The sequence below is a fragment of the Diorhabda sublineata genome, chromosome 2, assembly GCF_026230105.1.
Source record: "Diorhabda sublineata isolate icDioSubl1.1 chromosome 2, icDioSubl1.1, whole genome shotgun sequence".
Classification (NCBI taxonomy): domain Eukaryota; kingdom Metazoa; phylum Arthropoda; class Insecta; order Coleoptera; family Chrysomelidae; genus Diorhabda; species Diorhabda sublineata.
Window position 1 is genome coordinate 3320063 of NC_079475.1, and position 13998 is coordinate 3334060.

The window sequence follows — 13998 nt, forward strand, 5'->3', positions numbered from 1 at the left end:
TCAGCTTTTTTTAAAAATTCATTGAGACTATGGCCATGATAAACTCACAGAAAAGGCGAAAATACCAAAAAAAATTCGCATCTGAAAATTTTGCTCTATCATTATGTACAATTTTTAAATATTTAATGAAATTTTAGACTCCAATTACTTATGTTTATCAATGTAACATGAAATTTCACGTGTTTCGTGTAAATTTTCGGATGCGAATTTTTTTCGTCTTTTTGCCGTTTCTGAGAAAATTCACCTCGGTGATGATAATATTCTTTCACACCAATAGAAAGGAGATATTTCAACGAAGAAAAATTTAACCGATTTTTTAAGAAAAACTAATATTCTGACGCGAGAATTTTCGTTCGAAAATTATAGTACTTTTCCAATATTATGTCAAAATAACGGAAAAAAAATTAAATATAATAAATATTTCAAATCAAATGAATCACAGAATATATAAGACATAAAACACACATAAATTTTCCTGACAAAAATTGTTTTTTGTAAAAGGTAAAAATAAGGAACCAAAAGCTTGGTTTTTTATTCTACACATACATTTTGAGGTTATGTGAAAAAAGTTGTATTGATATTGGATTTTTTCCCATAAGACTTGTAGTTTCGCCGAAACTTGTGATAAATCGGTTTTTACTCCTGAAAACTCCCCCCTTTCCTTTCTCGTCCTCTGGTTTTATCATATCAAAAATGATCGACCCTGGTCTACTAACCAACATATTCTGGTGATATCCCTAGACTTTATTAAACTGGCCACTTGGAAGAAAAATCAAGTTAGTGGTAAAGATGGTAAAGTACGCTTGTAAAAGTCGCTAATCAGGATAACATCCATCCTATGGTCTAATTAGCTCCTCTTCCCTCAATCGAGTGAGTGTTTTATTCAATTCTTTGGGTTTTGATTTATTTAATCAATTTCCCTACCCCCCAATATGTACGAATTCTACTAATTCTTACCATAATTTCTCGTGTCGTTCAAATTCTCACGCGCCTTATATTCTATTAGTTCTGTTAGCATATATTTAATTCATTACTGTCATCTGTCTATTGATTTTTAAATAAAAATGATGAAATTCTAGGTCGCATCATAGATATCTTTTGATATTTGTAATAATTTTAGTTGATAATATTGTAAATGAAATTTTGTGAAACAAAATATTTTCAAATCATTATATGTGTACCGTAGAAAATATTCTTTTTCTAAATTCATTGATTCAAAGAAATACAATAAAAAGTTAATGAGGACATCTATCTATTTAAATATATGGTTAACAGAATCAGAAATCAAAAATATTTAAAGAGATGTCGCCTCCGATGCGATATTTGCGAGTAATTATTAATTTGAGTTTGAAATAGGTAATATAGATAATAAATATTTTTCTTTCTAATATGTTTTCTTTGAAAAACATCACAATTCATCTCTCAAATCATAAACAAACCATGGCCTTGTTGCACTTATTCTTGGTCTCTTCTTGATATAATTCTTTATACTTGGTATTTTCATAACATTTTCTTTCACTTTCAGAAGATTTGGATAACTAGCAAAAATATCTTTTCCATTAAGCAAACTTCTTATATTTTCGTATGCAGTAATGAAAACAAAATCCGCCCAAGAAACCTAAAACTTTTTTCAATTAAAATCAATCCATCTAAAAATAATAACTCCACCACCTTTACACTTGATATAGCTGATGATTTCAGCTCTCTCTTGTCATTTTAAGTCAATGATACATTTGATTTGATACGTAGTTATATTACTTAATAAGACCTTGGGATACTATACATTATTGAGATAAATGTTATAAACCAAAATATAGAGGGTGTCTCATAAATAATTTCGTTTTCCAATGTTCATTTTGTACCTAAATGAACATACAAAAAAGGAAATCATTTGAAGGAAACACCATCGTATTCTATGGCTTCAGCCCAACGTTTAGCAAACTCTTCCGTGATAAAACCATTTCTTAGGCTGCATATTCAACTTGTCCTTTGGATTCTGATTTTTTAATCCAGAATTTCGCCGTGTATCTGAACAAATAGTAATCTGACGTGCAAAATCCAGACTAAATGCTAGAAGCGATAGGAGTTCAATACAACCAAGTTTCTCGATCTTATTCCACTAAACGCAGTATCTGGTGAAGCATTGTCTTATTGCAGCAGAACCCGCTCTCAGTTAAGAAATCCTGAATATTTCTCTAATAAAACCTTCTACATTCGCATCAGCTGTCCACTATATACCTCCGCTTTGATTTCCAACTATACTACATCTTCATAATTCCACTAGACACACAACAAGACCGCTCCAATCGACTTCTCTTTCCAACGGGCTCTAGTAATTTTCCTTTGTCACGGTTGTTTGGATAAAGACATTTTTCATCGACACATAACTCTACTATTCGACATTTGGTTTTCTATATCTTCCCTTGTAAGTTACATTGTCCCACATAGGTGGACCACCTGAGCATCAACGGACAACTGGGCAACTCCACTATTAAAAAGATTAGATCAAAGTAGTGCTGTTCGCACATTAACTATGTCTTTTCTTTCAATTTCACATTTTCTACTTACTGCCAAGGCTGCTTGAATAATGTACCAACAATAATGATTTTCATGTTTATCATACTCCATATTTTTTATTATAAATAAAACGTACTGCATCGTCAACAAAGAAAGAATGATCAAAATAGAATGAAGCAATTGTATTTTTCATAGAATTAGAGACTGGCCTTAACAATTTACATGTTCAATTAACGCATAAGACGTTTCAAATATGAAAACCTTAATAATCAACATCTCTACAATCACTTGAAGCGTGTGAAACCCGTATTTAGTATAATTTACGGTCTTGTAGTGAACGCGCCCGTGTGTAATGGTAATCGAAAGAAATAATTTTACTGACATAAAATAAATATAATTACTCACGTAATAATCTGAATGATGAAGAACCCATCAACAAGAATAATGAATTCAAATATCGGTCATTTTTAATAATAAGAAGCGCCTAGCTTCTCAAATAACAGTAAATGTGTACCTTGTTTTCTGAATTTTGCCGTATAAGCACAATTCTATACTTAAACGGCAGTCAAATTATTTTTTATTTCAATCAATGCAATGTCAATTCAAAACTAACCAAGGAATCGTGAAATAATTAATAGGCAATACAGTTTCTCAACATTTTTTATAGAATAAGCTTAAGATTATTTGATTCGTTCAATTTTCCATTTTTCCTTGAAAATGAGTGGACATTTTTTTACTTATAGTACCTATAGTACTCTATTTCTCTTATTTCTATTCAAGTTCAACTAATTTTTCCCATCAGACTGGTTGTTTTTGAGTGATTTTTAAATTTATTTTTGTTGTTAATAAACATACTTGCCAACGTTACTAATACCAATTGTTGTTTTCTGCGCGAATTATGATATTTTGAATTTTATAAAATTTAGGTGTAGTAAAGTCATTGAGTGATTGCCAGTCCATTCTTATGTATGCATCATTTTAAGTAATATATGTTTCTAAAAATATGTTTTGTAGTTTTTCTTAATTGTGAAAAGACTGACCGATTCATAATTCATATTATGTCCTTCATGGTTGACACATGTCTCTAATAAATACCTGTTAGGATATAATTTGCTATCACTCTTGTAGGAGGTTATCCGATTAGTGCGTGACCTCTTCGACTATTCAATGTAATTCTTGCAACAATTTAAACAAGGTATGCCATATACTATGTTAAACAATTTATTGATGTGTTTTATCTTTTATTTTAGTAAGAATAGATTAAATATTGGGAATTTGACTGTACACTATCCTTATATTGAGATGTTCAAAGATTTCAGAAATTTTAGGAGTAACTGATTTTTTATATGGTTAATGTGTATAAATATGTGACATAAAAATGTCGGGATGGACGCTTGAAGAGGATATCACTTCAATGTTTAAGTCAGTGTCAGATGTGTTATATAGAATTCGTTTCAAAAGATTTCAATGATATGAGTTTTCATAAAAAAGTTTGTAAAGCATTCCAAGGTTTTTTTATGAAATTCAACTCGACTCATAACGACCTAATCTATAAAATTTAATGTCATTCATAATCGAACCAATAAATAATCAGCTCCATTCATAACGACCTACCCTATAAAATGCCGAATCTTAACTAGTTATTGTAAGTATATTTGATTACATACATTTATACATATTTTTATATTGTAGCTTGACCATAATGTTAATCCTAGACGATGAATACATAAGTATTCGAAAGCTCGGAATATATTAAAGTTAGTACACTTTGTGTTCAATTTTGCCTCATTTCCAATATGAAATATGTATATATATATATATATATATATATATATATATATATATATATATATATATATATTATTTAAACAGATAGATAGATAAAAATTTTGATGTTAAGAACTGTTTCGGTCTTTTTGAGAACGTCATTTAGAATGAATCACATGTGCTCATTTTTTTCTTAATAATATGATCGTGAATCGAATTATTGAGAAAATATGTAGAATAAAATTAATATTATTTGCTTACACTCTTTATAGCGATGTAACCACTATTTTTCTTTGCATTTGTTTCAAGATGTGGTAAAGCCATAGAACACATGCTCTCGAATTTCATTCTCATAATATTTCTTCGTTCCTCGTTTAATTCGAGATGTGAAGATTCGTATGCACCTGGAATGTATCAATTAAATACATTGATGTTTTGATCATTTGTTTTTTAATTAGAACATCACTTGAGAATATTATAATGAAATTCTAGCTAATCTGTCGAATATGTTATTTTTAAAAGTCATTCAACTTTAATTTATTGTCAGTTTCTCTTGTTTTCCCAGTTTCTTGATATTCACGTTATGGTTATTATATCTAAGGTTAGAGAAAAATACTTTGATTTAATTTCAATAAAAAAAGTTATTTGTCTCATATCTGCTTTTTTATCAGTGTAATGAATATATAGACGAAATTAGATGATGAAAATATTAAGATCTTATTTCATGGACAACCAATTACGTTCTTTGTTTCAAAGAACAACAAACTGAAACTTTACTAACCTACAATAACACTTAAGTTATTCGAAGACTAAAATTTTTTAATGCACGTTTCACATATAAAAAGTGAAAAAAAAAATTTGAGCGATTTGGGCAGAATATAGCGACAATTTTCCGCAATATACAAAACAATTTTGCTTCGACCGATCGTTGTTACCATTTGTTAAAACAAATTTAGATGTACCGAATATTTTAAAAATTATGCTATTAGTCTTCGCTTAAAATTTTCCAATATTTTAGCGTTAAAAACAGATAAACCTACCGAAAATTGTTCTTATAAACAAAATCTCGAACTTTTAGATAACAAATCCGCTTAGATTAAAAATTATCGAACTCTCAAATTTTAAAAAACCAAATAAATTAGCAAATAGGAAAAATGTTAGATAATGATATCATATAACCATCAACCTCGGAATATAATAGCCCTTTTTCGTTAGTACTCAAAAAATCATTAAATGGATAAAAAGCGTAGACACTTTTCCCTCTCTCAAGAATAGACCACATTCTGGATCAGTTAGGTAAAGGATGGTTCTTAGTTATCGACTTCAGTGGATGCAAATAGTTTTCAGAAAATTATAAAAAAGTATTCTTCCACATGGACAACCTGCTGCTTAGAAAAGCATCATTTAAACAATATACAAAGCATATTCCAAACTTTCTAGAAGCAATGCTGAGCTTGTTTGGTCAACAAAATACCAACATGCGTCAGTTCTTAAAAAAAGCTTTAATTAGTACACAAATTGTGCAATATCCTGGATTTTCACAGCAATTCTTTCTTACTACTTATACTAAAATGAACCATGGGAGCAGTACTTTCTCAAAATTTCGATGGCGAAGACTTGTCAAATGCATCATTCAGAATATAGTCAATAAAATTCAATAACGATTTCTGAAGTAACCAGAATTTAATGTTTTTTTTTTAAGAAATAACGCAATTTAAAACCGTTACAAGTCTTCACCAATTATTGTGAGTAAAGTTTATTATTGTTATATTTTTATACATATTTTTATATAGTATTTGACCATAATTTCATTCCCAGACGATGAATACATAAATGAGGGGCTCAATGCTGAAGTGGACCAAGTCCATAAATTGGATTTTTTCACCTTATAACACAAAATATGTGTTATTCATATAAATTTTCTGTACTGCATTAGACAAAGTCCAGTATCACCATTTTATCGATAGATGGCGATAATACCATCACTGCGACAATTTATTCGGTGACATAGTAAACCAAGTCCATTAGTTTTATTTTGACAATATTTCAGCGTGCCTTATCGCCAGGATTTTAATTGTTTTGCTTTTTTTTTGCATACGTAGAATGATTTTTGAGTGTTAAAATGAATTCTAAAATAAGTATGTTTAGGATTATCTACGTAATAAAACAATTAATATTATCTCTTTTCAGATTGGAAATCTGAAGACGAATTATTATTAGACCAGTTGGTGCGTTCGAACGATGTAGTAGCTAACTTAAATAGTGAGATGTCGCTCAACATAACTTTTTATAAAAATCTTTAACAGTTATAGAAAATGACAAACCAGGTAGAAAAAGATCTAGAAACGAGGCCAGCTGGACAAAAAATAAATGAAAGTTCTTGAGAAATAGTGGAAAAACCTATAAAACAGAGAAAGGAAAATGTATTCCTGCTAAAATGTTTGATCCAAATTGCAAATGCAAAACGAAGCCGCTTCAACCCGGAAGATTTATCCAAGTTTTTCGAATCGTTTTGGAAATTAGCTGGCTTTAGTAAACAGAATATATTTTTACGTGGCTTGGTAAAAATGTCGAGAATCGCGAGAAAGCGACCAAGGGATGGTTCAAGGCGTGAAAAAAATTCTACTTTTGTTTACTCGATGCGTATCAAAGAAGGCGATAAAACTGTATGCAAAAAAATTTTCCTCCATATACTACAGATTGTTTAGGGACGGCTGTATCGTTGTTTGACTAAAGAAGAGGTTTTTGCAGTCATGCACTCTTGGGAAAAGAATGTCCCAATAAATAAAATTTATGATTCGGATGTTGTCGCACACATAAAATCATTTCCATCTTATCAGAGTTACTACAGCAGGAAGGATAACGAAAAAAGACGATACCTTGATCTAAATTTGAACATAAGGAAAATGTACAATCTCTATGTTCAAAAATGTTCTCAGGAAAATAAACAGACAGTAAAAGAAAAATATTGTTACAAGGATTTCTCAACAAAATTTAATTTTAACTTTAAAGTTATTATTATATATTATAAATTATTAGTAGAGTTATTCCTCAAGATGCGTGTTGAAATGCAAGATGAAAAGAAAAAGGAGCTTGAGTTGCAAAAAAACTGCGCTTAGCTTGTGCTGATCAAGCAAGAAGTGTTCTTAAAACCGATCAACAGAAGGCCTCTGACGATTTTTAAGTCTGCATATTTGACCTCCAAAAACCGCTTCCGTTTCCCAAACTTTCGACATCTCTTGCCTACTATAAAAGGAATTTGTATGTCTATAATTTTGAAATACACCGTTTCAATACCAAAACAGGGTTTATGTATGTTTGGGACGGAACCGAGGGTGGTAGAGGTTCTCAAGATGTAGCTTCGTATACCTGCAAGCATCTTAAAGAAAACGCCTCTAAACATAGGAATATAATTTTGTTCTCAGATTCTTGCACTGTTCAGAATCGCAACATTAAGTTATCTCTTATGCTCCTTAAACTTGTCTAGGATCCTATAATTGCTGCGGAGACGATTGGCCTGAAATTTTTAGTTTCTGGGCATTCGTTCCTTTCCAACGACTCACATTATGGCATTATAGAATCAACAAGTACAAAATGCCAAAACATTTTCGTTTCAGAAGATTGGTTGGACGTTATGGAGAATGCAAAAAGAAAAGACCCTCGTTTCAACACGATTCAGATTCTCCGGAATGAATTTTTAAGAATATCGGCATTGTGGGATGATATTACAAATAGAAAAAAAGACACAGATAACTTGCCTTTTAATTGGCTAAAGATTCGTTGGCTTCGCTTTCATAGGGGCTGTGAGTTTAAAATAAGATTTAAAGAACCTTTGAACGATTTTTCGCAGTTTCGTCTTTAGACGTGGAAAAAACTAGTGTACCGGAAGAAAAAAATTTTTTGATTTGAATTGCGTCAATCAAGACTGTCTTTACATTACACCTGTAACTGCTTTTATACGAGATTCCTTGTAAACACCCTTACGACGTATGGATCGGTGGTGCCAATATGAAGGGATAAGTATTGATCTAAAAACCGAGCACCATCTCTCCACCAGAAGGCGCCACATAGGCAGACGTGACCTTTCAGAACGATAAAATATCTAGAGATGACTCTGTATCCAAATAAAGTAGCCATAGCAGTAGCTAAACACATAAAATGATAAGGACTTATTATTTATATGTAATAATGGTAGCTAGTAATAAGAAATTATCATTATCACAACAATGTAGTGTCAATTAATAAGAATTAGAATATTCACCTCTTAATAAATCGTAAAGAATTTCAGCAGCGGCATCAATCTCATAATTTTCTTCATTTGTTTTACCTGCAAGGTTTGTGAGATTTGCTAGATATCTGCTTATTGGCGTTGACTGCGTTATTTTCCTACCATCTATTTCCAAAACAGGAAGTTGTCCCAAAGGTGTCGCTGTAAAAAATGGATTCTTCCTATAAAAAATCTTCAACTTTGTACACTACTGCAGCAAAGATTTTTTCAATGAAAACCGTCAAATTTTATTATTATTAGAAATAAATTCATATGATTATTTATGCAACGGTGGCTCAAAATTTATATACAGGGTGTTTCACAGTAAGCAAAAGTGAATTTTTACGTTTTTGAAATCAAATTCAAGATTAATAGTTTTTTCCACAACCAAAAAATTGGATGAAACAATCATGATCACTATACTTGATTTAATTTAATTTAATCTCTGATTATCGAAAAAAGGTTACTAATTTCACCACTCTATAATGAGAATGTAAAGAAATTTTGTTATGGGAAAGACCCATCATAATTTTTTTAAAATATATTCATTTCTTTGACACTCTTAGTCACAGTCTGATCTTCCTCGAGGATTGGTAGCTTTTTAAAATAAAATTTAACATTTCACCGTTTCAGGTCAGTTATTAGACCAGAGTAGAAGCTTTTAGTAGTAGACACATTGGAAAAAGTGGAGAATTTAATAAATATATAAGCAAAAATAAGGCGATCTACGGTAGGGAAGGGGGAGAGGGTGAGTTTTTAAAACGGTTTTTCCAAATTTCCGGCAAAACTACAAGTCTTATGGGAAAAAGTCGGATAGCATACTTGTAGATAATGGAGAGATAATGAATATTATTTGAAAAAAATTTTATTTTTATCGGTAACAAAAAACATTATTTTTTTGGGTGGATGGCTTAATTTTATTTACTTCTGAAGAAAATGCAGAGATTATATTCAAATAAAAACTAAAAGAACACTTTTGAAGTGAAAGATATTGGTCCGATAAGCAATGTGTTGGTATACATATTACTAGAGATGGGGACAAAGTAGTATTAGATCAAGAAAAATATATAAATGAAATATTAGCAAGGTTTAGAATGTCAGATTGTAAATCAGTGAAAACTCACTTTGAAATTGGAATGAAATTTAGTGGTAAAACGGAAGAGGAAACAATTGCTGACTGTCCATACCAACAAGCTATTGGCTCCTCACTGTATGTGGCTCAAGGAACCCGACTGCATATATCATTTGCAGTAAATACACAGATTCAACCAAAGCCCTACAGCTGCAACTGGACTGCGGTGAAAATAATTTTTAGATATCTGCACTAAAGACTTGAAGCTAGTATATTCTTAAGAAGGTAATGAGAAAATCACAGGATATTGTGATGTTGATTGGGCGGGCCATGTGCGTGCACGGAAATCGTGCACGGGTTACATTTTTTTTGTTACTGGGTGGTGCTTTATCTTGGCGGCCACATAAGCAGCAGACTGTGGCACTATCTACAACTGAAGCTGAATACATGTTGATGCCATCAGAGGCACTGTGGCTCCAACAACTGCATGCTGAACTCGGCCAAGAACAAAGCAATCCATTCGTCATATTTAATATTAAGATATATTAAGGGTGAGGAAATGATTGCTGATAATTTAACTAAAGGTATTACTGCCGTTAAACATTTATATTGTACAATGAAGATGGGGTTGCGTCCTATGGGAGGGTGGTAGTTAATCGGAACGCAACGAAATTAGTTTCTTTTTAAATGCGTATGTGTCGCGTCCTACGTTTTGCGAACTGTCAGGTTGTAGCCACCTTTCAAATTAAATGAAAACTTTTGTGATAATAAAAAGTACGTTTGTTTAATTTACATACTACAACTACGCGATATTCTTTCAATAACTAAAAATTATACATTATGATTAAAAAAATTTTTCGGATGAGAATTTTTTTCGTCTTTTTTGCCGTTTCTAAGACAATTCACCATGGTGATGAAAAAAATTCTTTCACGCCATTAGAAAGTAAATATTTAAAAGAACAAAAATCTAATCGATTTTTCGTTCGAATATTAGGGTGCTTATTTGGGACATGAAACAGTACGCTCTCACCATATTTCATGGAAAAAAATTTATGTAAAAGATAAAAATAAAAAACCAAAGGCTTGGTTTTATTAATTCTTAAACTCAATATTCATATGTAAAAAGTTGTAAATCTTTTTATTACCTACAACTTTGCTATTTAACTTCAACTCATAACCCTTGTAGTTTTGCATTGAAATAAACTGTTATTTACGCTTAAAAACTGAACCTCTTCCTTTTCCCGACCACAGATTGACGGTCAATTATTTTTTCATTAATTCTTATCTTATTTCTTTCCTTTTCCAATGGGTTCCATCCAATAAATAATTTTTTTTTTGCTTTTTAAAATTATTTATCCTGGTGACCGTTAATGCGTTTATGGCCTCTATTTTATGTATTTTGATATTATTTACATATATGGAATAAACTTGTTCCCTTTTTCTTCTCAATTTTTCTGATGAATATCCCATATCTATTGGGTTCCCAAAAATCTGTGACTAGCAATGTAAGGTCCCATATTTGAAATTCAATAATATGTAAGTATAATGTCATCTTGCTCTACTAAAAGTTGATGCAATACCAGTGGTAGTGATGATTTGATGTGCTTTTATGAATTAAAATATATGGTTTTCAAAATATACACGTGAACAAAACATTATTATGATGATTATTTGTTTTTCGAAATAATTCAAATAAAAATCAAATTAATGGAAAACGATATATTATGAGTATAATACATTGATGTTTTTTCTTATAACTTACTCGATTTAAACTTATCCCATTCTGCACGTAAAATTCTTTCATCTTGAAATGGGATTCCTGCATAAGCAAAGATCATTCTAATAGCTTCCGCCTTGCCTGTATTGTCGAAATAAATCAATTTGTAATTTGGTGCCATTATACCTTGAAACAAATTTAGGTTATTTGATAAAATCGGTACAATCTGTTTAGATTGATTTCGAAGCAGTATTGTTGAAAATTCAGAATCTATTATAATTTAACCCTTTCTGATGCATTTGTATTCAATAGTATGAAAAGCTATCTAGGCGAAACTAATCTAGGCTATTTATCAATAGTTACCAAAAGCAAATGGATAAAGTACTGTTTGTTATGGAGGATACTCACTAGTTAATTTGACGATCTAGAAATTATTTCGGTTACAACTCTTCTTTGAGAATCGTATAAATATGGTTTGGAATTTATATACCATAATGAGATGTATTTTGTAAAACAAAGGTTACTAAAGATTAAACTTATACATTAGCAACAGAATCGCACTCAAATTAATGATTAAAGAAGTTCATGCATTTCATTTTAGAAAATTCAACTATTCAATAATTTCAACATTGACCTACTACATTCTCCAGCAATATTTTTTTCACAATAGAAATGCAGCTAATGAGAATATTTGTTGAATGTGAAATAAAATTGAATACACTATCTGAAATATTTTTGAAATATATACTTTGTATTTCAAGAAATAATTGTGGTAACAGCCTATAATACATCTTTGTCTCATTTTAAAAAATTCCCTTCCACAATTCTTACCTCACCATCTTATAGGGCACCTTCCAATGGAACACGAACTGTATTTAGTTATTATGCATCCGAACATATCGTATGGTCTTCAATGTAGACCTCTTCAGAAATAATACATCGTGTTAAAAATAATTTATACAAAACAATTTTGACGCATCATGGAAAATTTAATTGTTTACTTACCAAAAATTTTCTTCAGTCAAAATTCAATTTGAATGAAGATAAATTTCACACTTCACCTCCATTACTTTCGTATGTACTGTGCCAATAGTCACATATTTTTAATAGTCTACTTCGCTTATGTAATATTTTGAGTCCTAATATATAAGAAATTTTATTTGCAGAAAGCTCACATGAAAATCAACTTAAAAATCTTCAAATTCCACGTAAGAATGAACTAAGTGATAAATTACTTCTAGCAATTCATTTATTACGGCTTTTTAAATGCTTAATTTCTGCTAACTTGTATGTAGTCCAGCTATCTAATAATCATAACAATTGGATACATTTGCAATGTTTCATATTATTGTTACATTTTCATCCGTTTATCAGCGTTATTTTTATATTTTGGAATTTCGTTGATGAATGAAATTTGAATAGTGGATCTATAACGTTCCCCAATTCTACATTACAATGACAATAATCCTGACGCAGATTTAAATGCCGATCCTGCACAATTTATATTGTTCCCAACAGTTACAATGACATAACTTCGATCAAATTTCTATTGTAGATATTTTTTAACTAGTTGATTTGAATAATTTATAATGTCAGTCAGGTTAAAGGAATATCGCAGAATTCAATTGAAAAATTACATTGTTCGTCAAATACATTCATCGACGGAAATGAGTAGCTAAAGACAATAGTTATCATTTATTGATCACAAATTAAAAAAAAAACTTAGGATAGACCAACAATAAATATGATTTAGCCACTGTTATCACAACTTGGCGATTGGGAACGAAGTTCTATTCAATTGGATCAACTTATTTAGATGTTTAATTTACAAATCTATTATACTCATCATTTTTATTTTCTATTTTAATCATTTTATATTTTTTTGTTTCAGCTTTTCATTTCCTCGGTGAAATTCCAATGAGTAGGCAGATTTAGGCCTTGGAATCAACCAAAAAAAGGGGTGATTCGTTTCGTGGAGTAGGTAGATTGAAACCATGGAATCGGATGACTTCTTACCAATGAACGAATAACCTCTTCTCTTGATGATGGCTCTAAAGTGGGAGTCTAAATGTCAAGAATTTTCAAAATTCCATCACAGTCTAGCCCGTGAACCCAGTCTTTTTTTTCATAATTCTGACCGCGGAAAAATATATATACATATATATATATATATATATATATATATATATATATATATATATATATATATATATATATATAACAGGGTGATTCATTAAGAATGTCCAATCTCTGAACTGTAGATTCTAGACCTCAAAATATGATGATTCTGCTCAACATGCCTTAAGCAAATATTGCTAGTTTCCGAGATACGGGGTGTTCAAAGTTGAATTTAAATTTAGATTTTCGCAATAATTTTTTATGTTTTCACAATTACTCTATGAAAATTGGCAATTTTATGTTTTTTAACATGAGGAATCATAATTTGCACTCTAATTTAACATTGCTAATAGAGGGCGCTAGTTACACTTGTTTGTGTTAATTAAAACAAAGTAAATTTTTTTGGGCGAAACTTACAACTAAAATAATAAAAAATATTAAAAAGCGTTAAATTCTACAAAAAAAAGTTACTCTTCTTTGATTCGTGTAACTCAATCGGTTATCGAGTTATTTGCTTCTGAAAAGTTCAATAAATTTTAA

The 13998-nt window shown here is 30.5% G+C and overlaps 1 protein-coding gene across 1 annotated transcript; it reads right to left on the bottom strand.

The window, feature by feature from the left end:
• Positions 1 to 1235: 1235 nt before the first annotated feature.
• LOC130453295 (hematopoietic prostaglandin D synthase-like) lies at positions 1236 to 11842 on the bottom strand. Its single transcript, XM_056792951.1, has 5 exons — positions 11749 to 11842; positions 11386 to 11526; positions 8546 to 8713; positions 4546 to 4688; positions 1236 to 1618 (listed from the first exon to the last, which is right to left on the bottom strand). The coding sequence occupies exons 2-5, from the start codon at positions 11519 to 11521 to the stop codon at positions 1409 to 1411; spliced, it is 657 nt and encodes a 218-aa protein (XP_056648929.1). The 5' UTR covers positions 11522 to 11526; positions 11749 to 11842; the 3' UTR covers positions 1236 to 1408.
• Between the last annotated feature and the right edge of the window lie 2156 nt (positions 11843 to 13998).